General features: G+C 42.2%; 1 protein-coding gene across 11 annotated transcripts in view; it reads left to right on the forward strand.

Moving 5' to 3' along the window:
• Positions 1 to 473: 473 nt before the first annotated feature.
• The window catches only part of PRDM10 (PR/SET domain 10), a gene marked incomplete at its 5' end in the record, with an annotated part of 55,062 nt that continues 30,641 nt past the window's right edge, over positions 474 to 24,894 (forward strand). For 5 of the 11 annotated variants that reach the window (XM_082845066.1, XM_082845069.1, XM_082845065.1 and 2 more), the window contains 6 exons: positions 474 to 542; positions 2,936 to 3,100; positions 5,562 to 5,621; positions 17,211 to 17,424; positions 19,277 to 19,518; positions 20,834 to 21,037. In XM_082845066.1, coding sequence (XP_082701192.1) covers positions 474 to 542; positions 2,936 to 3,100; positions 5,562 to 5,621; positions 17,211 to 17,424; positions 19,277 to 19,518; positions 20,834 to 21,037 — 954 coding nt within the window. Of the gene's footprint in view, positions 543 to 2,935; positions 3,101 to 5,561; positions 5,622 to 13,066; positions 13,139 to 17,210; positions 17,425 to 19,276; positions 19,519 to 20,833; positions 21,038 to 24,894 lie in introns of those variants that run through there. The other 6 variants (XM_082845070.1, XM_082845067.1, XM_082845062.1 and 3 more) reach the window with 5 other exon arrangements.

Consider the following 24,894-nt stretch of genomic DNA (forward strand, 5'->3'; position numbering starts at 1 on the left):
ATAAAATATTTTAAACAAGTGTGCAAGGGAGGGACGAGCTGGCCGAGCAGCAGCGAGTCTTGGTGTGAACCCAGCACTTCCCTGCTTTTAGCATCTGGGGGCCTCATCCTTCTCAGGAGAGCTAAGAGGGCTGCCGTCAGCATTTGTGATGAAGGTTCCATCCACCTAACTGTGCCCAGAGCAGAGCAAGTATGCAATACATTGCATCATTATTCCAAATAATTTCTTCATTTTTACCTTTTTGCCCAGGTGTGTAATCTTTCACAAAGCTTTTTCCCCCCCTTTTTGTGGTTGAAACTGTAATTTATTAAAATGCATTCATTTAGTTAAAGTCTTGGGTCCTTTTCTCTCTTTTTTCAGGCACGTTGCAGAGAGGCCTTTTTGTCCTTGATGAACACTCACGTGGTAGGCAGATGACTGTCCTTCACCCCGAGCTGCTCTAGGTGCCCAGGACGCTGTCCAGCAAAGAAAGGATGGATTCCAAAGATGAAAGCTCACACGTGTGGCCTCCGGCTGCAGAGCATGAGGAGAATGCCGCACAGGTGAAGAGTGGTCTTCCAGCTGGGCATTGACAGCAGTTTTTTAGTTGGTACAGTTTGCTGACAGCTAGAGAAATAGAAGCTCCTATGCAGTGATGAGTGGTTGGGAGGAAGCTGACTTGCAGAACTGGTGCAGAAGGAATGGGCAGCGTTTCAGCACCTTGGACGCTCCAGCAACGTGGGGTGCTGTGATTTTGCGGAGCTACATACCACTCATGGCTTCTCTGCCTTTCCCCTGTTTTATTGTCATAATCCACTTCACTGCTCCGTTTTATTACATGGTATTGGTGCTGAAAGCTTCAAACTGGAGGTTTTCTTTATGTTATCCTGGAAAGGGTTTTGTTTCTTCATGTGTAATGAAGTACAAAGGTATGCCTGTAAAGTGAGTGGCTTTTCCATTTCTTCTCAAATTCAGGATGTAAACCTCTAATTGAAAGTTGTCCCATTGAATCCACAGCTCTGGAGGTTAGTCGCTTATTCAGATGCTGCTGTAACCAGTGATCTCTGCCTTTCAAATTGCTACCCTAACCAGCTACATGTTCTTTGGACTATTCTTAGCAAAGGCGAACCTCTGCATTTTTGGTATGCATTTGAATTTTGAGAAGAGTCAGCACTCATAGGGAGCCGTGTTTACATGTGACCAAAGTATAACACTTCATTTTAAAGCATTATAATATATATGTAATCTTAATTAAATTTTCGTCAAATTATATAACCATAGTATTATTACCCAAATCAGAAAATTAACATTGAAACCTTTAAATATACACATCTTATTTAATTGAAGCAATATAACAAATTTACAATACATAAAATTGATCACCTGGTATGATTTGAAAGTCTGAGTTTGAATACTGAGCAAAACAGTTCCAGAGATGCTTCCAGCAGAATAATTGAGAACGCTGTTTTGGTTCTCATGGAAACTATTTGGAAGGCTACTTTCATGTAGCTATATATTTTGGTGTATTTTGTTTATGAACAAAAATGTAGTTCATTAATAAATAGGGTCCACATTTGTGGGTGACCAGATGGTAGATGGCAGAGCTCAGCACCCTTTATTGCCCCCCTCCTCCCACTGTTCCTTCTCCCAACCAGGAATTCTGATTTAGCCCAGGACTGGGTGTTGAAGACCAAGTTGAAGAGTTTGGATAACTCTTAAGGAAATTTTATTTTTTCTTTTTCAAGCATTGAAACTACTTCAAGATTTTGATGTCAATGAGCAAATCTAAACTCACAAAATTATTTTGCAGCACTTAAAACTGCGCAAATATCTTAGAAGCCTAATTCTCGTATGGATGCAAACTGTATCTTCATGGGCAAAGCAGATTTATGTAGAAGCTGGACTAAGCGCTTAGTATAGACGTGGAGGTTTGTTTTACTTATGTGGTGCTTGACTTCACTGGGTCTCCATTTTTCTTTCTGGGGATTGAATTAGCTTATGTCATCTTCGGGATTTACTATTCTCCACTGGAAAAAAACTGAAATAAAAAAGTTAGGTCTAAAGCCAAGACAGTGTAAGAGGAAGGAATCCGACCTAAGAGGGTCTAACTTCATTATCAGCCCATAAACTATTTCTCTCCCAAATGTGTTCTTTGACCATCTGCTTTGTACCTTCAATATCAGATACTAGGCTGTATGCCAGCCTTCAAGAACCTCCAAAGCTGACTACTCGAAAGCACTTTACAGAATCCAGTTTCTGCTTTAGTTCTTGGTAGATAGAAAATTATCTCCCCTGGTGACAACTGAAATAGTTGTCCAAAACCCCTTAAAAGTACTCACTTAGAATTTTTTGTATTGTTACCTAGTTGGCAAGGGAGAGTTCTGTTACATTCACCGAGTCAGCAAATGTTTACCGACTCGCCTCCAGACCGGCCCTGGAGTATGAAAGAATTTGTAGGAAAGAAAGTGACCTTGTTTTAATGTGTTTGCCAAAAGGCACTGTTAGTTATAAAGTAGAATTCTTATGATGTGTTGAAAGCAACTGGTTTTTGAATCTTGACATTTTTTTTCACATTACAAATAATTTGTATTTTGTAGTTCGGTAATGTTGTCAACCATGCATCTTCTGTCACATTTCCAGGGTCAGTGAACCACCCTGTCAGTACGCCCCGAAAGAGATACCTGCATTGGACATTTGAGGCAAAGGGAACTTTAAATCGGTTGCCTAGTATTGAGCAATAAGTCAGTGACAAGGTCCTTGGATCCTGTTGCCAAGTCGCTAACTCAGCATAGATGAAGGCGTATCAGTTGAGTTCTCCTTTCAGTGGGGATCTTTTAGAAATGCAAGTGTGTAATGTTCTCGGTCAGTCCTGCGTCTTTGTGAGACAGGTTTTGTTCCACAAGGGTGGTTGCTACATACTTGCCGGTTATTTTTATTTTTTTATTTTTTGCCCCAGGTGCATTTTGTTCCAGACGCTGGAACTGTGGCCCAGATTGTCTACACCGATGACCAGGTCCGTCCACCACAGCAGGTGGTGTACACGGCAGATGGTGCCTCTTACGCGTCAGTGGATGGTCCGGAGCACACGCTGGTCTACATCCATCCCGTGGAAGCTGCGCAGGCATGTGAAGGACTGTGGTTTATAGTTTGTTTGTTAATCAGTTAATTCACCAATTACTTAGGTTTACTCTCTGCCAGTCACTGTGCTATTTGCTGGTGATACAGGAAATATTCATATAAGATTTATGCTCTCAAGGAGCTTATAACCAACTGGGCAGAGGAAGATATGGTTTATTTATTTAAATTAAATGTAATAAGGAGTTAGAGCACTAACCTCGAATGAGTTCTTTCCCCAACTGACTATTGATATTGATTTTTTTTTTTTTTTTTTTTTGCATTATGCAGGCCTCTCACTCTTGTGGCCTCTCCCATTGCGGAGCACAGGCTCCGGATGCGCAGGCTCAGAGGCCATGGCTCATGGGCCCAGCCACTCCGCGGCATGTGGGATCTTCCCGGACCGGGGCACGAACCCGTGTCCCCTGCATTGGCAGGTGGATTCTCAACCACTGCGCCACCATGGAAGCCCGATATTGATTTTTTTTAAATTATAAATTTATTTATTTTTGGCTGTGTTGGGTCTTCATCGCTAAGCCCGGGCTTTCTCTAGTTGAAGCCAGCAAGGGCTACTCTGTGTTGTGGTGCGTGGGCTTCTCATTGCAGTGGCTTCTCTTGTTGTGGAGCATGGGCTCTAGGTGCTTGGGCTTCAGTAGTTGTGGCTCACGGGCTCTAGAGCGAAGGCTCAGTAGCTGTGGTGCACGGGCTTAGTTGCTCTGCGGCATGTGGGATCTTCCTGGACCAGGGGTCGAACCTGTGTCCCCTGCATTGGCAGGTGGATTCTTAACCATTGTGCCACTAGCGAAGTTCCTGATTGATTTTATTAACAAGATTATCAGCTTTTACTTTTCCTAAGGTATCAACAACCAGGCCAAACATGGTAACTTAATCAAGACAGATCAGTGAAAACATGCAGAGTTTTTCAGTTAAACGAGGGATCCTACTAGCTTATTAACTGCTATTTACTAATAACTTACTGATGTGTAGACCTGTAATAGAAGCACAGGTAAAAACTGTACGATTACAGCTACTTTCATTTTTTTTGCCAGTGACTCTGAATTTTAGTTTCCAAATGCATGACACGAATATTCCCCAATATATAAATGTTAGTTTGTATGGGACTTCCCTCGTGGTCCAGTGGGTAAGACTCCACGCTCTCAATGCAGGGGGCCCAGGTTTGATCCCTGGTCAGGGAACTAGATCCCGCACGCATGCTGCAACTAAGAGTCTGCATGCTGCAACTAAAAAGATCTTGTGTGCCACAACTAAGACCTGGCGCAGCCAAAATAAATAAATATTTAAAAAAAATGTTAGTTTGTATTGTCAGCACTTTACAGTGTACAAAGCACTTTTAAACACATTAAAAGAGAAATCAGTTCCATGGTTTATAGTAGGATCCTGGTAATAAAAATTTGCCCTCATGCAATATTTAATCAAGAGACTCAAATCACTCCCAAGAAGACATGGGACCCACCTAATAAATACCTTTCAAATCTACATAAAGATGAACGTGCCTAATAGTCAGATGGTACTTTTGGAATGTCCTTTCTTAGTTTTAGTCCCCTAGCTGTATTAAAATAAGTGCATGTAGATTATGTGAAGAATGTCCTGTGACCAACTTTTGGTTCATTACTGTGTTACTAAATGTCTGAATTATGATAATTTTTTTTATTGTCAAATACAAGAAATCTGACACTGGCTGAAATTCTCTTTTACAGTTCTCTGGAATCAACACTTAACCTTAGTTCTTATGCCCATAGGTTTGCTAAAGCCTCGCGCAAATTAAAGTCTCTCAGAAAGAATACTTCTCTGGACTGGAGATTTTCTGTGGTACCCTGGCTAAAATCATTTTGAAGATTTTCCTTCTCCATTTATCTTTGCTGCACCATGGCCCAAATTATGTGTTTATAATCAGAACTTTTAAAATTATGATTTTACTGGCTTTTATCCAAAACAGAATCTGTGGAACATTAAATTCAATTTATTTTCCTTCTACTTCTCTTGTGATAATGAGTGTGCATTTATATTTGAAAGAGTTGTAATCCTTGGGAATACAGTACTCTTCTGTTTGCCGGTATATCTCCAACTATTTTCATTTAATTGCAAGTCTACTCCTGTGATAGAGTGTTACGTGTTGAATGCATGCCCCCTTGTTCATGGCATGCCTTTTTAATCAAGTGTGACATTCAGTCTCAGGAGACGCTTTGCTTTAGAGTAAACTCCTGAAGTATGAAGTATGTTAGCCAACAGAGATGGCTAGCTTTTACAATCTCTTTGGAGCCATCTGGATGAAAGGCTTTAGCAAAATGTAAGATTACTATCTTTATCTTCTTTGTTAACGAAAGATTATTACTAGCTATTTGGTAGTTAACTGTCTCAAGAATTGGTGCTTAGCAGTAGTATAATTTTTCCTGTGTAGATGAGCTGTCTAACGATCTATTGATAAGTTTTTGTTGTTGTTTGTTTAGACGCTGTTTACAGACCCAGGCCAGGTAGCTTATGTCCAACAGGATGCTACAGCTCAGCAGGTAATGAGTTGCTTTTTTGCCTTTTTGTTGATTGTGGGTAATACTGAAGTTACCCTTCCCTGGAATGCCCCCAACCCTCTGTACTGTGCATTCTCTGGATGTCTATTTCTCATGCGTTTAGAATATTCTCAATGTCCGTTAATGAAAACAAAGCAGGACATGACACTAACACACTCCAACCAGTATACATTGCAATAGCGTGGTAATAAAAAAATGATTTGTCAGGGGAATTCAAGCATTAAATTAAAATAAGCATATCAACTGGGTATTGGTTCAAGTTCCAAAGAGTAATCCTGAGTTTCAAAAGTGTCTATGGAAATTGGGAAACATTTTAGTACTTGGTATTTTTTTTACATTATTGAATTATAGTTGATATACAATGTTGTGTTAGTTTCTGGTGTACAGCAAAGTGATTCAGTTATATATATATATAATATATATATTCTTTTTTCATATTCTTTTCCATTATGGTTTATTACAGGATATTGAATATAGTTCCTCGTGCTATACAGTAGGACCTTGTTGTTTATCTATTTTATATATAGTAGTTTGTATCTGCTAATCCCAAACTTCAAATTTATCTCTCCCCCGCCTTTCCCCTTTGGTAACCATAAGTTTGTTGTCTATGTTTGTGTATCTGTTTCTGTTTTGTAAATAAATTCATTTGTATCATATTTTAGATTCCACATACAAGTGATATCATATGATATTTGTCTTTCTCTTTCTGACTTACTTAGTATGACAATCTATTTTTAAATATTAGGGAAAAATTCCTGCTTAAATTACATATATATTTAGCGGCAACCTTCCTCATTCTACTTTCAGAGAATTGAGATTCTTCTTGGTTTTCTTTTAAAACATTTCTTTCCTTTTATCTATATTTCTAATATATCCTACTTGACTTTGAGGGACTTCTTCGTTATTTTCCTCCAGGTTGCAAAAGTGATAAGGAAGGTGCAGAAACTAGATATTGTCAGTCTTACCCTCAAGGGAATGTGAATCCAAATAGTTTTATTTTCATGTTGGCTAGTATGACTGTTATTTAGCTATACCACTGAGTGTCATGAGTAATTATCAAGTAAATTCTCATTAGTAAGCACTTTCTGCTTTTAAAATTTTTTAGTAGGTGATTTGGAAACTTGCATTTTAAAATTTGGAAAATGAACAGTAATTGTGTTGATATTATTTATGAAATCTAGCGAGAATTAGGAGTCTTCATCGTAGCAGTTATGGTTGAATTTATTCCTGACTGGTAGTGACCTACAATTTTGTGGGTCTGCCATCTTGAATGAGAACTTGTCTTAGTTCATCTGGGCCGCTATAACAGAATGCCATACACGGGGTGGCTTACAAACAACAGAAACTTATTTCTCACAGTTCTGGAGGCTGGGAAGTCCAAGACCAAAGTGCCAATAGATTTGTTGTCTGGTGAGAGCCCTCTTCCTGTTCACAGATGGCTGTGCCCTCACATGGCAGAAGGGGTGAGGCTGCTCTCTGGAGTCTTGTATAAGGGCACTAATCCCATTCATGGGGGCTCTACCCTCATGACCTAATCACCTCTCAGAGGCCCCACCTCCTAACACCGTCACAATGGGGATTAGGTTTTGACATATGTATAAACTTTGGGGAGACACAAATGTTCTGTTGCAGAGTTACTATTTTATTTTAGTAATTTTGTACTAATTAAGTTTACTCTTGATAAAACAAATCATGTCCATTTCTGTGAATATTTATTGATTCCACCAAGCAAGCAATGGATAGATTTAATTCATTTTTACAACTTGGAAGGAAAAAAATAAAATGAAATGCCTTTGTGTTTCATAGATGATTAATTCATTCACTAATATTTGGAGTAATGATTTTTTTTTCATAAAAAGTTGAAGCAATACAAAATAAAAGAGAAGTACATTAAAAAACCCAAACAAACAAATTCTTCCCAGGAACATACTCATTAATTTACAATTGGTAACTATTATTCTAGACTTCCTCCCAGATATAAAACAGACAAAGATAAACAAGCAGGGGAAAATTGTGCGCTAAATGCTATTATTAATCTAAATACTTTAAACTTAAATTTACTTGAGTGTAATAGAAGGAAAGCGAATGGAGGTGAACCGGAAAGAGGTTGGAGTCCTCACGGTTTCCTAACCGGCCTTGGGCTCCGGTCCCCTGTGTCCTCAGCTCTTGCTGTGATGACCTGACATCAGCACACTGACACTTCCTCCCCCTCCTCTCCTCCCCCACTGTTTGGTGTTAGTTGCATTATTATTGTAACTAATGTATTTATGTTCTGTTCAGTAACCACAGCTACTTAGACTTTTGCTCCATTATCTCCTGGCATTTAATTTATACAAATCTTGAGTCTAATTTTGATTATTTTCCTCATTCCTTTTCTATCTTAATGCCTGTTTGAGTGTTTCTTTATCCTTGAAGTTTTTCTTTGAAGTCTAATGACTTCACCAGCATTTGAATCAGAATTCCCTAGGACAGGGTGTGTCCTTTTCATGTATAGGTTAAGACTCTGTTTCGGGAACATTTTCATCTATTAGGTTTTTGAAGATCTATTCAGTTTCATTTGGTATGTTCACTTTTCCAGGAATATCAGTGTGAGTATATTGACTCTGCTTTCTATTTCTAACATTCTCTCTGTGCTCATTTTTATATCTATTCTTTTCCACGTTATTTGTGTAATTTGCTTTATGTCCCCCATATTTCCTTACTGTTTTTTAAACTTTTTAATTAAATTATAACATATATATGGAAAAGTGCAAAAACTTATAAGCAATAGTGCAATGATATACCACGAAGTGAACACACTCTGTAACCAACACCCAGATTAAATAATAGAACATTACCATCTCCTAAAAGCCATCCTCATGCTCTCTCCTAATCACTTCTCCTTCCCTTCTCCTCAAAGGTCACACTCTCCTGCCTGCTGACACTGTAGACTGGTTTTCCATGGTTTTGAACTTTATATGAACAGAATACCTTAGTATGGTTTCCTTTTTGTCTTTTTTTTTTTTTTTTTAAATTTTTATTTTGGCCTTGCCACTCAGCTTGTGGGATCTCAGTTTCCCCATCAGGGACTGAACCCAGGCCACGGCAGTGAAAGCGCGAAATCCTAACCACTAGACCAGCAGGGAACTCCCCTTTTTGTCTTGTTCTTTGGTTTAACATTCTGCGTGGAAGAGTCACGTTGTTCATGTTGTTGGGTGCCCCCGCGGTTTCCTTCCCTTCTATTTTTATCGCTATATCGTGTTCAGTTTTATGAAAGTACCATAATACATCCAGGAGTGTGATCCTCCCTCCACTTTGTTCTTCTTCAAGAGTTTCTTGGCCCTTTGCTTTTCCATACACATTTTAGAATCAGCCTGAAGTTTCCACCGAAGTTCTGCAGGAAACTTACTGGCATTTCGTTGCATCTATGGATCAGTTTGTGAATCACTGACATCTTTATAATATTGAGTCTTCCAATCTGTAAATATGATCTATCCACGAGTTTATTTATTTTTAAAATTTTTATTGAAATATAGTTGATTTAGAATGTTGTATTAGTTTCAGGTATACAGCACAGTGATTCAGTTATACATACATGTATAAATATATGTATTCTTTTATTACATTCTCTTCCATTATAGGTTATTACAAGATATTGAGTATAGCTCCCTGTGCTACACAGTAGGTCCTTTATTTTATTTTATTTATTTATGTTTGGCTGCGTTAGGTCTTCGTTGCTGCGTGCGGCCTTTCTCTAGTTGCGGCAAGCAGGGGCTACTCTTTGTTGCGGTGTGCAGGCTTCTCATTGCGGTGGCTTCTCTTTCCTGCAGAGCACGGGCTCTAGGCACATGGGCTTCAGCAGTTGTGGCTCGTGGGCTCTAGAGCGCAGGCTCAGTAGTTGTGGTGCACGGGCTTAGTTGCTCTGCAGCATGTGGGATCTTCCCAGACCAGGGCTCAAACCTGTGTCCGCTGCATTAGCAGGTGGATTCTTAACCACTGCACCACCAGGGAAGTCCCAGTAGGTCCTTGTCGGTTATCTATTTTATATATTATAATATCCTTGAGTTTTAAATAAAAGTTGAAAATTGTCTTCTGGGTAGAGGTTTTTCGATAGATTTATTCCTAGATATTTGGTGTCTTTTGATGGTATTGTAAATTATGGTATGATTTTTTTAAATTTTATTTTCTAAGTTCTATTTCTGATTTTCTTGATAAATAGTCAGGTTGTCTATGATTACTGACATTTTTACTTCTTTCCAATATAAGGAAAAAAATCCAAAACTGGATTTTTTTCCTTCTTTCTGATATAAGCATAAAAAATCCAAAGCTGGATTTTTTCCTTCCAGTTTTATTGAGATATAATTGACATACAGCACTGTATTATAAGTTCAAGGTGTACGGCATAATGTTTTGACTTACCTACATCGTGCAGTGATTGCCACGATAAGTTTAGTGAACATCCGTCATCTTCAAAATTAAACAAATAGAAAAAAATATTTTTTGGTGATGAGAACTCTTAGCATTTACTCTTTTAACAAGTTTCACATATAGCACACAGCAGTGTTCATTATATCTATTGCATTGTACATTACATCCCTAGGACTTATTTATCTTGTAACTGGAAGTTTTACCCTTTGACCACCTTCATCCAATCCCCCCTCCCCCATCCACCACCTCTGGTAACCACAAGGGGCATCTCTTTTTCTATAAGCTTTTATGTTTGTTTTTGAAGTATAATTGACCGACAATACTGTGTTAGTTCCTGTTACACAACATAATGATTTTTTTGTATACATTTCATACATTCCGCGATGTCTAGTTATGATATGTCACCACACAAGGATATTACTCACTGACTGTATTCCCCACACTGTACATTTCATACCCATGACTCACTTATTTTGCAACTAGAAGTTTGTACCTCTTAATCTGCCTCACCTATTTCTTTCCTTCCCCCACCCTCCGATACTCTGGTAACCACCTGTTTGTTCTTTGTCTATAACTCTGTTTCTGTTTTGTTATGTTTGCTCACTTACATCTTTTATTTTTTATTTCTTCTTTTGTCCCCCCTTGGTCTGCTGGCTAGGATCTCCAATACATTACTGAACAGAGGGGGTGCTAGTAGGTTTGTAGGTTTCTCATTTTCCTTCCTGATCGCAGAGGAAAAACTTTCTCTACTTTACTATTAAGAATGATGTTTAGTGCAGGATTTTCTTTTGTTTTTCTTTGGCTGCACTGTATGGCTTGGCTTGTGGATCTCAGTTCCCCGACCAGGGATCGAATCCGCGCCGCCTGCAGTGGAAGCGCAGAGTCTTAACCACTGGACTGCTGGGAAGTCCCTAGTGCAGGATTTTTATAAAAAGAACACATTGATTAAGAAAGCTCCCTTTATTTATAGTTTTTAATGCGTGTTTATTATTGATTGATGTTGATTATTATTCATGGATGTTGATTTTTATCAAATGCTCCTTTTGAATCTGTTGAGATTTTTCTCTTTACTGTTAATAAGGTGGATTATATTAATTGATATTTAAAAGTTAATCCAGCCTCGCATTCTGTAATAAACTCTATTTGCTCCTTTTTATATATGTCTGGATTTGGATTTGGTCTGCTAATATTTCGTTTGGGGTTTTATATGTTTATTCAATAGTTGACTGTATTTTAGCCAGTGTATTTGATATTTTTTTCTTTTAAAGTAGCTTTCATCTTGATGATATTTTTTTCTTTTAATAACATCCTGAAAAGCTACATCATCATTTTTGTTGTCTGTATAGTATTCTATTATGGGGATGTACTATTATTTATATTCTCCATCTATTGTTTTATATGTATGTTCTTTCTTGCTTTCTTTCTTTTTTGCTACTATAAAGAACATTCTCACAGACGTCATATCAGATTATTTCCTTAGAATAAATTCCCCAAAGAGAAATGATAGAGACTAAAGGTAGTCACATTTTAAATTATTTAAGAACCAAGATTTTTGTGAAAGTGAAAAAAGATACAAATATAAAAATCAAACACTTTAAATACAAAGTTAGAATCCTAAATTTGAATTAGAATATCAGTATGAACTCATGACTTTTTTTTCTCTTAAAAAACATGTTTTCTAGTTCTGGCCACTGAAAAGGTTTAGATGAAGTCATCAGTCCAGTAGCAATGATGTAGTCTCTAACTACAGTTTTCCAATAAAAGGAATCAGGGCTACTTAGAAAAACGACAGATTCTAGCCCTGGGGCAGAAAATGTACAAGATGTGCCTGAAACATCTTGTCTTATCAGAATGCAAGGAAGCGAGTAAAAACTTCTCTTCTGGGGTCCTGGGAAGAAACTCAAGATCTAACTTGAAGGGGCCAAAATGGGACAATTTGACTCATGAAAAAGGAAAAATATCTACAGTAGATTGAAACACATTAAATATATTTAAAATCCACAAGTTCATACTGATATGAAAAGAAATAACTCTTTGGTCACTTTTTGAGGCTGCTAGGGGACCACCACATTATTAGGAAAAGTGGTAAATGGCTGGAAAGAATCCAGCCTTTCCCCCTGAGTGTCCACAGGTAAACAATCACTTGATGAGGGAAATTTCATTATAGAGGCATCCAACTAATAAAGAAAGGGGGGACGACTGGCTTAGAGTCTCACCATTTTTCATCTCCTATCATCAGAAAAAAGCTGATGAGGCACTTTGTAATGAATGGATCAACTTACCCCCTGAACATTGTCAATATCACTAAAAAGAGAGAACATTCATTATAGGGTTCCTGGTGTTGTGTACCTCCTCTTGACATACAGCACTGTATTTTTCCACATAAGAGGTATTCCTCCCCCAAAATTGAACCTGAATCTGATCAAGTCTCTAGATTTCACTGCCAACTAATAGGAAGCACAGTAAACAAAATGGAACAAGTTACAAGACCCACAAGGATGCAGTTAGCACCATCTAGACTGCGGGAAGCAGACAAATTGCAGAAGAAAAGAAGAGAAATGGAACTTACAGATTAAAGGAGACTTCAGAGACATAGCAGTCAGATGCAGCACGTGGACCTTGATTGGGTCCTGATTTGAACAAGCCAACTGTAAAAAAAAATTATGAGACAATTGGGGAGATCCTAACAATAATTGGATATTTGGTGATGTTAAGGAATGATTATTTTTTAGGTATGATAATAAATAAAATATAAAAGTCCTTTTCTTGTAGAGATATCTACTGAACTACTTAGAGATGAAAATATATAATGTTTGAAGTTTGCTTCAAAACAATCGAGTGAGGGGGAAGGTGGGCGGGAGAACAGCTGAAGGAAGGTGAGCTCTGAGTTGATAATTGTTGAAGCCAAGTGATGGGTACATAACATGTGTTATGCTATTCTCTCTATTTGATATAGGTTTGAAATTTGTCATTATAAATGGGAAAGTCATTTTGATAGGACTTTCTAAATTGCTTTTCAGATGCTGAAAAAGTTTACATTCCCACCAACAGTGTATGAGATCGCCCATTTCCACACGCCCTTGCCACGTTGGGTATTTGCATTCTTTGAATATTTTGCCAATCTGATAAGGAAAGTGGTTATTTTGTTGCTTTAATGTTAAGGTATCATTTTAATTAGAGGTTTTGTTGCTATTTGCACCTTAGAGGGCCCTTCCTCTTCTCCAGTCTCCAGAAACAATCTGCCTGTTTATGTTTTGTACAAAAGAAAAGTTGTTCTCAGACAGCTCTGTGAACCCGGCATAACAGGCAGTACAGCCATTGCCTTAGCATCTGTCTTTATTGCAGTTTCCTTTCAACCTGCACGGTTTTTATTTCCGGCTATAACACCTCAGTGATTATCAGTTAATTCCATGACCTGGATAGATTCTGGATAGAAAGTTAGAGTGAGGGTTTAACATAGATGATGGGTGCTTTTTTTTTCAATCCTTAGCAAAAAGGTGCCTGTTTTTTCAATTGTCGGTAGTGGTGGCAAAATCCATTTGAAACCTTTTTCATATACGCATTCCCTCGTCCGTAAGGAAGGCAAGGGACTCTCCAGACCTAGAAGCACAGTCTCCGCTTTGTTTCTGAAAAGGAACATGTGTGGCTCCCCACACACTGAGAGGAAAATATGCTGCCCTCATAATTGGTCTCAGTAGGAACCCGGAGCATTCTGTTGTGTTTGCTGCTGTCCAGTGTAGTTTCATGTTTCACTCTCGGATAAATTGTATACTGAAATGCATTATGTCGCTTCAGAAATAATTACCGAGAGTGATGTTAAGTGGGAAGGAGGAAGTATACCACGAGTTTAACAAATTCCTTTTCCTCTCGCCACGCTTCATCGTGTGTGACAAAATGAACGGGCGTAAACTATTTTTGTTACTAATCTTTTCCTCTAAGGGAAGTTGGCACCACGGCTCCCCGCCCTGCTGCCGGGCCGTTGGCTCAGAAGCAGGTGTGTTACCTCGCTGCTCGTCGCTCGGGTACTCACGGTGTATGCGCTGTTTACCTTCTCCTTGAATCGACTCCAGTCCACAGGGGCCATTGTGATGTAGCAGAAAAGCAGGGCAGAGTCAGAATGTGGATTTCCTCTCTGCCACTTAGGAGCTGGGTGGTAAAGTGATCTGGCCTCAGAGGAATTTAGATTCCTCTGGCACGCCGTAAATGTCAGTTGAATTTGAATTATTAATGAAACAAACCTGTAATGCATTCCTACTGTGTGTTAAGGTCCATGCTATCTGAAATACACGGTTCTTACCTACAAATGATCATCCCCGCTTTCCATCCCTTTTCGATGGTAACTTGCATGATTCTGGTATATGTTCCACCTGTGCTTTAGCATCAGTCCCTCTAGGAAATGCTGAAGGCTTCAAGCCTTTTCTTTGCCACAGCCTTTGAGGAGAGTTCCAGCCCAGGGACGAGGAGGTTGTCCGTCTGTTTTGATGTCAGCTTTCTCAGCAGTGGCGAGAAGCCAGCAGTAACTTGCCTGACCCGCAGTCTTTCTAGCAGCATCTGTTGGGGAAAAATACAGCTCAGCTTCATGGGAGTTAACTCCCAATTGCTGAATCCATTCTTTCAGGTTGGCTCTGCAAAGAGATAAAGAATTTATGAGGAGTGGAGGTGGATATATGCTTTGGTTTGTTCAGTGTGTGATAACATTCATCACTAAGGCTGGCATAAGCTCTGAGTGGCTTAGAGTAAAGGGTGATATCGAAGCTGCGCTCTGAGGCAGCAAGTGGGAGCCGATCAGATCAGGGTGCAGAGGGGGTGGCAGATGCAGTTCTGTTGCCAGAAGTCCCTGTTCTTTTGCTTGTTGACTCCTCATGTCAGTGGGCATTTTATTGTTGTTATTGAAGTTGAAGCAGAAGCACCTCCCAGAATTTTGTCCTCCTGTCTACACTTCTGAAAGGCCCTGAGCTACAGATGGAATGTCATGCAAGAGTCTGGCTCCTGGGTTAAGTGAATGCATGTTAAAACACGCATGTGCTATCTGAGGTAACTGATTTTATCTGCCTTCTTCAGCCTGAGGGTTTCCCATGTTGGGCAGTGACCTTTAACTGCCTTGGCAGGTCAGATTCTGTAATATTGTTTCTTTACAGAGTTTGAGAGGTTCTTAGATGCACCACTGAGAAAGGATGTTTCTCTGAAGAGCTGCAGAATGTCATTTCCCAAAGGGCCAGATGTATTTCCACAAACTAATCTTCATTGGATACCTGCTATGTGGCCAGCAGCCTTTTAAGGTTGTAAAGGAAATACATGCTGTCACCTCGGTCCTTAAAGAACTTAGATAATAATAATAATCTATTACTATTAATATTAAGCACTTACTAAATGCCAGACACTCTACTACTGGCCTCATATACACATTGTTCCACTTAATCCTCACAACAACCTATGAGGTATGTATTACCATGCCCATTTTACAGATAAAGAAACACAGGTTCAGAGAAGTGTGTTAACTTGCCAGCATCTTAATCGAAATCTGTCTGACTCCAAAGCCTGTGGTCTGCTTGCGTGAGGTACAGTTCGAGAGGCAAGCTGGGCTCCCAGGGAAATGCACACGAATTGGCAATGGAGACAAAGCTACGAGGAACAGCTAAGGTGTGACATGTCAGAACCAAGATTCTGAAAGATCTTGGCAGACTGAAAGAACAGAAAAGACAATAAAATGAAATTTACTAGAGATACATGGCCATTTAAGTAAAAATCAGCTATGTAATTCCTGAGCAGGAGAAAAAGGGTTCAGTAGTGTCTTTGAGCAGACAAGAGGACCCAGTGACCTGCCACTTCCAAATGGGGAGCGCTAGGACGTGGCGGTCTCCAGTAAACGCTGGTGCAAGCTGATGGGGATCCGCTGAGGGGTGAATGGACACAGCAGGACCGTGAGCAATGGGTCAGTGCGTTAGGGATTTTGGTCTTGAAGTACTGGAGGAACTGTCTTCATGGGGCACAGAGGGGGCACTTACTTGGTGTAACTCGAGAGGGAAGTCGGGGAGGTCTTGACTCCACGGGAACATCCCTGAGCTGTTCCAGAACCATCCGGGCTGCCTGGTGGGCAGTGTGAGGAAACGTGAAGCCCAGGCTGGACGTTGTCGCTGGGTGGGATTCTGTGACTCCAGGGGCTGCAGAAGGTCAGAGCAGAGAGCGGACGCTGTTCCCAGAGTAAGCGGATGACGAGGACGGGGTTTAGACGGTTGCCGAGGGAAGAGCATTTTAGGCGAGGAAAGACAAAGAAAAAAGGGAGTAGGCACTTCCAAACACGTGTCTTACTTGTTGAACAGGGGGAGGGCATGGCTTGAGTATGAGTAATGGTGCTAACGGAGCAGGAGAAATGCGCTTGCATCAGAGGGATCTGAGTGGTATATATCCCGAGGCCGCTTATTTAGAAGGTGAGAACTTTTAAGGTACCATTATTTTCTTCCGGTGTATTTGGTAAAGTTAATCGAATCCATGACCCAAACTGTGTCTTATTTGCAAGAGACTCATTTCAGTGTGATGAACAAAATAGGCATCTCTTTCCTTGTTACTTACAAACCTCGGCCTCTCTGAAGTGTGTGACAGGAGAGCTGGTACCCACTGAATTTTACCAACTGCGTCTTGCACCACGTGTTCAATTTTAAAGCCACGTGGTTGAAGGTGGGTCAGATCTTTACCTGCATTATGGTGTGGCCCCCTGCAAAGGCAGGAGGGTCCCCACCCCAAACCAAACTGAGGCTGATGATACCACACATGTTCCAGGAGGGTTTGGAAGGGTTCATTACTTTCATATTTGAAGTCTCCGGGGAGACAGGGCAGGCCCCTCATGCAGGTTTGGAAAGGCTGAGAGAACAAGGAAGTGGGACTTGAGGTGAAGGCTGGGATCGGCACGACAGTCCCCAGCACGTGGTCAGGGGCTTGTGGGATCTGAAACTCCCGCTGGCACCGGCAGAGCCCAGATGTTGGGCAGAAACAGCAAAAAAGGAAAACAGATCCCTTATTACAGCCCATAGATGGAAATAAGAGTCATTTCTGCAGGGCCTCGAAGGGAGCTGGCGAGAAGAGTATTGCGCCCAAACCTTGTGTTCTGCGTGTGTCCTGGCTAACCCCAAACAGGCTGTACTAACGTTGCGATTAAATGTCGTCCAGGCCTCGTTGCCGGTGCACAGCCAGGTGCTACCTTCGCTTGAGGGTGTGGGTGGCACGGACCCTTTGGCGACCCTGCAGAGCCCCATGGCCAGACTGGAGGCCAAGGATGAGGAGGACTCAGAAGACTCGGAGGAGGAGGAGGAGGACGGCGGAGACACAGACCTGGACGACTGGGAGCCTGACCCCCCTCGGCCCTTCGACCCGCACGACCTGTGTACGTAGAGCCGCCTCTTGGGAGCGCGTGTGGGCACAGGGCGGGCTGGCCCCTGCCGGGGCTCCTGGTGCAGATGCTGCGCCCAGTCTAGGTGTCGCCCTCACTCCATCCTCAGGCAGCCTGGGAAGGAGGCCCTGGCTGTCCCTAGAGTTCTGATTGTACTGATGAGCGAACTGAAGCCCAGGGGAAGCTGGGCGGCCTGCTCAGTGCCCCAGGGGGCCGGGGCTGGGTCAGGACCCAGCCTCAGTCTCTGATCCCAGAGCTCCAGCTGCCAGACCGTGATGTGGTCCAGTCCTGGCAGATCCGGCCATTTCCGATTCCACAAGTTCCCTTCCTGCTTTACCTCTCTTCATACCGACCTGAAAAAATGCCTGTTATAAAAAGACGTCTGTTCTGAAAAGGCACCCCAGGCACCAGAGCGCTGCATTTTTCTAGCTCGACTAACGCTCCGCACAGTCTTGTGAGGTCGGCAGCTTTCCCAAGGTCGTGCTCAGTTGTTCAAGAGCCAGGGTTCGAACTCGGGTGTCTGCTGGCTGCAGGTGCCCAGGACGACTGCCTGTCCGTCCTGCCTGCTTGGGGGGTGGGTCCTGCTTCCACCCACCAAGCCATTGCCGCTGCCCATCAACTTCGTGCCTAGATGACAAAGTCCTTATCTCCCCTTGTGAGTTACGAGACTCTGCAGAGCTTTGAGGTCTCACCGTATTTCCCCTGGACCTTCTGTGTCGTGGTGGTAGGCCTGTTTGCATGGGGCCAGTGTTCATCTCCAGGCCCAAAGAAGGGCTTCCTCATTTTGCTTTTCTTTGAATTCATAAGTTTTCAAGGCAACTCCTTAGTCAAATACACAACACACAAGGTCACTTTATGTTATAAATATTAATACAAGATAGCTCTCCATTATTGGAGAACTGTGGAAATTGAAAATACCCTTTTTCTAAGTCAGGTCATCACACAGCCAGAGTTGGGTAAACTATAATTGGTTAATTAGATTTGTTTAGGGTCATGAGCATGCTCTCTGTGTGGCCCAGTCCCTTTTTCCTGTTTTGTGGCTGGACCTGTCTCATTCTGGCGGTGAGCTGACAGATGGGCGACACTGGGAAAGGGGGTGAACCACTTTTTCCTGTTTTGTGGCTCGACCTGTCTCATTCTGGCGGTGAGCTGACAGATGGGTGACACTGGGAAAGGGGGTGAACGTGGATGCTTAGTGCCCACCGGTCACTCGCAGAATGAACTGAAAGTACATATCAGGGCTGGGCTAACTGTGTCATCCAGGTGAATGAAGGATGGGATGCTAAATTCATTCATGTCAGCATTACCTTCACACAGTACACACGGAAATCTCAAACTCAACAGCGCTTTTTCTGTTGATTTAGGCATGCCCAGACAATAAGGCTTCTATAACTCCCTTTGAGGAAACTGATTAAACAGTATTGTCAGGTTTTTAAATAACAGCTTTATTGTGATATAATTTACATACTATAAAATTCACCTAATTTACATATTATAAAATTCTCATCAGATTTTGCAACATTTAGCCTAAGAAGCTCCTCTTTTCTCTTTTCAGACATGTTATAATTGATTTGCAAGTTTAATGCCACTATTTGAATGAATATCCAACAGAGGAATAAATCATGGCCTGCAAATTATTTCCGGCAGGCCGCAAGCTAATTCTGCCTGCTTTTAGAAGAAAAGTACAGGATCTTAGTGGCCTCTGAGGAGGAATGTATTACAGTGGAATGGGTATTGCAGCTGTAGGAGTGCATTGAGTTTGGACTGGGAAGTTTAGATTTGGGGATTTTTCAGGTTGGAACTTTTCCCCTGAGACTGTGACGTTGAGGATTGCTCTCTCGTGTAGGGTGTGAGGAGTGTAATAACGCACACTCGTCCGTGTGCCCGAAGCACGGCCCCCTGCATCCGATCCCCAACCGGCCAGTGCTGACCCGGGCGCGGGCCAGCCTCCCCCTGGTGCTGTACATCGACAGGTTCCTGGGCGGTGTGTTCTCCAAAAGGCGTATCCCCAAGCGCACCCAGTTCGGCCCCGTGGAGGGGCCACTGGTCAGGGAGTCGGAGCTGAAGGACTGTTACATCCACCTCAAGGTAATTCATGCTTCAACATAGTCCAGTCTCGTTCCGACGATTTTGAAGGGGCACGCGTTTTCCCACCAAGCCTCTTAATGCAATCTCATAGCAGTTCGCTAGTAGTTTTCTTTCTATGCTTGACTTGTTTCAAATGGAGACGTTTTCTCTCTCACCAATGACACAGAGGGTACGGTTTCAGTCCCCGAAGTCTCAATGTGAATAATTCTGAGAGGTGTAGTTCTCAGGGGCTGGGTTAGTCTGGGAGGGCTGCCAGGATCAAACACGACAGACCGGGGGAGCTTAAAGAACCGATGTTTGTTTTCTCACAGTCCTGGAGGCTGGAAGTCCAAGGCCAAGGTGCAGGCAAGGCTGGCCCCCGGTGAGGCTGCTCTCCTTGGCTTGCAGGTGGCTGCCCTGCGGCTGCCTTTGCACAGGGCTGTCCCTGTCTGCAAGGTGCCTCTGCAGCTTCTCTGTGTGTCCTGATCTCCCCTTCCTATGAGGACACCAGTCAGATGGGATTGGGACCCACTCTTTCAAAGCCCTGTCTCTGAATGCAGTTACATTCTGGGCTACTGGGGGGCTAGGGCTTCAACATACACATTTTGGGGGGGACACAATTCATCCCATGAAAGGGACTCGACAGCTTGTTTTTCAAATTAGCTGTGACTAGAGCACAGAATTACGTCGACTCATGTTATCTGTTAAGTGCCCATAATGTTTTTAGGAAAACCTCTTTGCAGTTTTTTTTAAAAATTAATTAATTAATCTATTTTTGGCTGTGTTGGGTCTTTGTTTCTGTGCGAGGGCTTTCTCTAGTTGCCGCGAGTGGGGGCCACTCTTCATCACGGTACACGGGCCTCTCACTGTCGCGGCCTCTCTTGTTGCGGAGCACAAGCTCCAGATGCGCAGGCTCAGTAGTTGTGGTGCACGGGCCTAGTTGCTCTGTAGCATGTGGGATCTTCCCAGACCAAGGCTCGAACCCGTGTCCCCGGCGTTGGCAGGCAGATTCTCAACCACTGCGCCACCAGGGAAGCCCCTAACTAGTCGCATTTTTTGATGTGTTAGTTAGTGATGAAATATCAACCAAAGCTGTACACTCAGGGTGCTAACTTGTAGATTTTGCTAAGTAATCCTTCTGTAGGTGAGTCTTCAGAAGGTATCTTTTTCCTGTTCCATTCGGCAAGACACGATTCCAGTATCTTTCTAGATACAAAGGGGAGAATCAGCATATCTGGTTAATTTCAGGAACAATATCTTGTATGTCATTACATGAATATCTATCATATTAGAGGTTTTGTGTATGTGTGTCTTTTTACTTTCACTCTGGTTGCAGGTTTCTCTTGATAAAGGTGACAGAAAAGACAGGGATTTGCATGAAGACCTGTGGTTTGAGTTGTCTGACGAGACCCTTTGTAACTGGATGATGTTCGTGCGCCCGGCCCAGAATCACCTGGAGCAGAACCTGGTGGCTTACCAGTATGGCCACCACGTGTACTACACAACAATCAAGAATGTGGAGCCCAAGCAAGAGCTTAAGGTACAGTGCTGGGTCAGTGGCGCCTTTGCTAGGAATTGCAATTGCTTCATGCTTTTCCTACTTTTCTTTTCCCTTTGCAGAGGGATTCTTTAAACAGTGGTCCTTTTCTTGTAATTCACTTACTTACTGAGCACTTGCTGTGTACTGTACACTTCTAATAATCCCACAAATAAAACAGAATGAAAAGTATATGACTTTTGAGATCTATCAAAGGCATTCATGAAGGTATTAGGCCCAGGGGTGAGGAAGTAGTTGTTTTGGGGGCACAGGCAGGTCTGTGTGACTAAAGATGGGCTTACTTCACATCATTTACACATTCTAAGGAAGAGTTAGCTGGGAAACAGGAGATCTTGTAAAATGGAATTCAGATGTATGGGCGAGATTTCTTTATCTGAAGACTCATTTTACCCAAAGAATTCTATGCACTGACTTCTGATTTTAGGAATATATTTTGGGGGGATAACACTCTGTAGGAACTTGTCTAAATATTAACTCTTGATGATAATGAAAATTCCGCTATGATTCTAAGGGAAAATCCCCTCTGCGCGCCCCCCCCCCATTTTTAAAGCTATGTTAGGAACATGGTAAAAAGAGGGGGTCAAAATATTAAAGTTGTAAATGAAAAATATGTTAGAAATGATTGCTTTGGTACATGAACACTGAATAGCACTGTGCCTCAGTGTGATAAAGTGAGAAATAGATACTTCTTTGGGGGGAACAAAGACCTAGACTTTGTTTAAAAGCTGTACGAACCCTGCGTCTTTGAAACCGTCAAGTTTAGATAATCCATAACCTCCAAAGAAAATGTGTAGAAGGAGATTCACATCTCACACCTGTATTCCAACAAATTCTTGATGCTGAATGAATACTTTTAACTGTGGAGGGGAGATTATTTTCTCTGTTAATGCAGTAGAAGGCAGACAGATACAATTAAATAAGAATATAATTTATGTTCAGTATAATGAACAACCAAAACAACAGATAAAAAGAAAGCAACAGAATGGGGGAAATATTTGTAATACATGTTAAAAGGTTTGAGTATACAAACTGAAAGTTGTGTGCCTCTAACGTCACTACATCCAGGTGGACAATAAATAAGTATCGGGAATAGACTTTATTTGGGGGAGGACTCAAAGAGTAAAGAAATGTTAAAACATTTTTTTAAAGGTTGATAATTTAAAAACCCTTAAAGCAACTATGAGTTAATATTTTTGTTAATTTAAACTAGCAAAAATAAACAGATATAATACAACGAGTGTGAGGGTTTAAAAAATAGGGATGTTTGTTTCAGAATTGCAATATTTTATAGAATATTTCTGACAGTAGGCAGCAAAATTGTTCTTGGCCGAGTAAACCCAATCCTTGAAAATAAGTCTGAGGAAATGATTATAAGCAAAGATAGAGCTAGCTACATTAGAATTTTGTAATTTTTTTGCCGACTCAGACATTAAGATGCACCATTATTTTGTACACCATTGAGAAAACACTGCCAGCTGAGCTATGTTACAGTGCTTATTTTAATCAACAGAAGTAGTTATTTTATTTTTATGGCAGGAGCTATTTTGGACATATTTAGACACAATTTTGAAATCACGTCACACTTATGCATATTTTAAAAGGCACACTATAAGCAAAAGAAATTGGTTCAGGTATAAACTGCTTTCTGTGCAGTCTGACTTTTTTTTCTGTAACTGGATCATTGTTTTACTTTATCATGGATGTTTGTGCTTTTGTCTATCTGTCATCTTCTGTACCATCAAGGTGCTGCTGCTGATGCAGTGCTTTTAGAATAAGTGCTTCTCTGCTACCTCTGCGATATTTTTCCAAGCCACTGATAGCTTTTCTGTAAGTTTTGATGCCGTGCTTTCCCATTGACCGAACCCATATGTGTCTTTTTCCTCAATTGAAACACATGTCCTTGGAAGCTGAGAGTTTTTTGATCAAGTCAGTGGGAAGTTTCTGATCACTCGATGTTTGATACCTTAATGAGAGTTCCTCCGGTATGATCACACCAGCCTTGCATTGCTTTGAAATTTCTTTCGTTTATTCTGAGGGAGATGGCAGGTTTTTTTTGGCCTTCATTTTCATTGCTTGGCAAGTGTAGCACCTCACGGGGTGCCAGTGGGACACATAACCGGAATGAGGTGAGAATGGAAAGATCTCGGCCAGGTTTGTGCAGGAGCAAAGGCAGGTGGTCACGGCTACGTCAGGGCAGTGACCACAGAATGCCATGGATTGGGAGGCGCACTCTGATTTCTGAATCAGAGAATATGAGAAACATACCTCTTGGAATCGATGAACAAGGCAGAATGTATAATAGCAGAATGATAAACTACCTAAAAGTCCAACCACAGGGTCATGGTCAGGTAAAGTATAGAATACAGACTCTGTAGAAGATTATTCCACAGTTGAAAATGAAGTCTCTCAGTGTGATTATTTCCATATGGTTAAAATAATGTTCCACAACAATTGTATATGATGGATTCATTTAGTGACCCAAACATGGACCTTGTACTATGTTCCAGACACTAGGAGAAGACAGACTGGTGCCCTGCGTTCAAGGAACTTGTCCTCCAGAGGGGAGGTGGGCAGAAAGGTGTAAATAAGGAAATAATATCAAATAGTGGGAAGTGCTGTGAAGGACACAAAAGGTGTGAAAGGAGCAGATAACAGGAAAGGCCCCAATTTAGGTGTGACGGGACAGGGCGGGCCTTGCTGAGGAGGTGACAGTGAAGAACCCAACATTCCTGGTGGTGGAACAGCAAGGGCAAGAACTCTACATGTTGGAGGAACTGAAGGTGGGTAAAGGAGGGTGGTGGGAGCCCTTTGCAGACCAGCGTCAAGCACTTGAGGTTTACTGAGAACCAAGCAGCTGTTGCAGGCCATTAAGCGTGGGAGTGAGTGATGAAATCCGACTGTGTTTCCAGAAGACCGTGCTGGCTTCTGTGTGGGGACTGGAATGCAGGGAGCAAGAGTGGAAAAGCAGAGGCTCGTTAGAAAACCAGGCAAGAGCTCATCTTGGTGTGCGTCTAGGTGGGCGGAGCAGACGGAGGACGTCTGAGCCACCGAGATTCTTACTGAGGCATTACAGAAGAAAACAGAAATATGGTGGTCCAGGGGCTAAGGCTCCACGCTCCCAATGCAGGGGGCCCGGGTTCGATCCCTGGTCAGGGAACTAGATCCCACATGCCATGACTAAGAGTTCGCATGCCACAACTAAAGATCCCGCCTGCCGCAACTAAGACCCAGCACAGCCAAATAAATAAATATATTTTAAAAAGGATTAGCTTTTAGATTTCAAGTCTGAGCAACTGTGTGGAAGGTGGGGTATTTACTGAGATGGGGAAGGCAGGCAGGGGTGGGGGGCGAGGAGGAGAGCATCTGGGAGTCAGGCCCGGACAAGCGCCATCAGGCAGGTAGAATGTAGGTAGAGGGCGGGAGGGGAGGGTCTGGGGTAGAGGCAGTGACCTGGGAGTCATTAGCACAGAGTTGGCTGCAATGGGTGCGATCACCTCAGGAAGAAATAAGAAGGCCCTGGACTTGGACTACGCTTCGAGGAACAGCGCTGTTCAGGGTGCGGGAGGGGAAGGACAGCCAGACAGGGAGACTGAGCAGAAGCGGCCCGCGGGGTAGGGCGGGGAAGGGGCTCAGGATGGTGGCGTAGCTCTGGCGACCCAGCAGTGTTGGTGTGGAGCCACCATGATCACAGCTGTGGAGAAACCTGTGTTTAAACACAGATAAAAGAATTGGAAGAGGGCTTCCCTGGTGGCGCAGTGGTTGAGAGTCCGCCTGCCGATGCAGGGGACACGGGTTCGTGCCCCGGTCCGGGAGGATCCCACGTGCCGCGGAGCGGCTGG

The sequence above is a fragment of the Leucopleurus acutus genome (assembly GCF_964270905.1).
Source record: "Leucopleurus acutus genome assembly, chromosome: 8".
Lineage (NCBI taxonomy): Eukaryota > Metazoa > Chordata > Mammalia > Artiodactyla > Delphinidae > Leucopleurus > Leucopleurus acutus.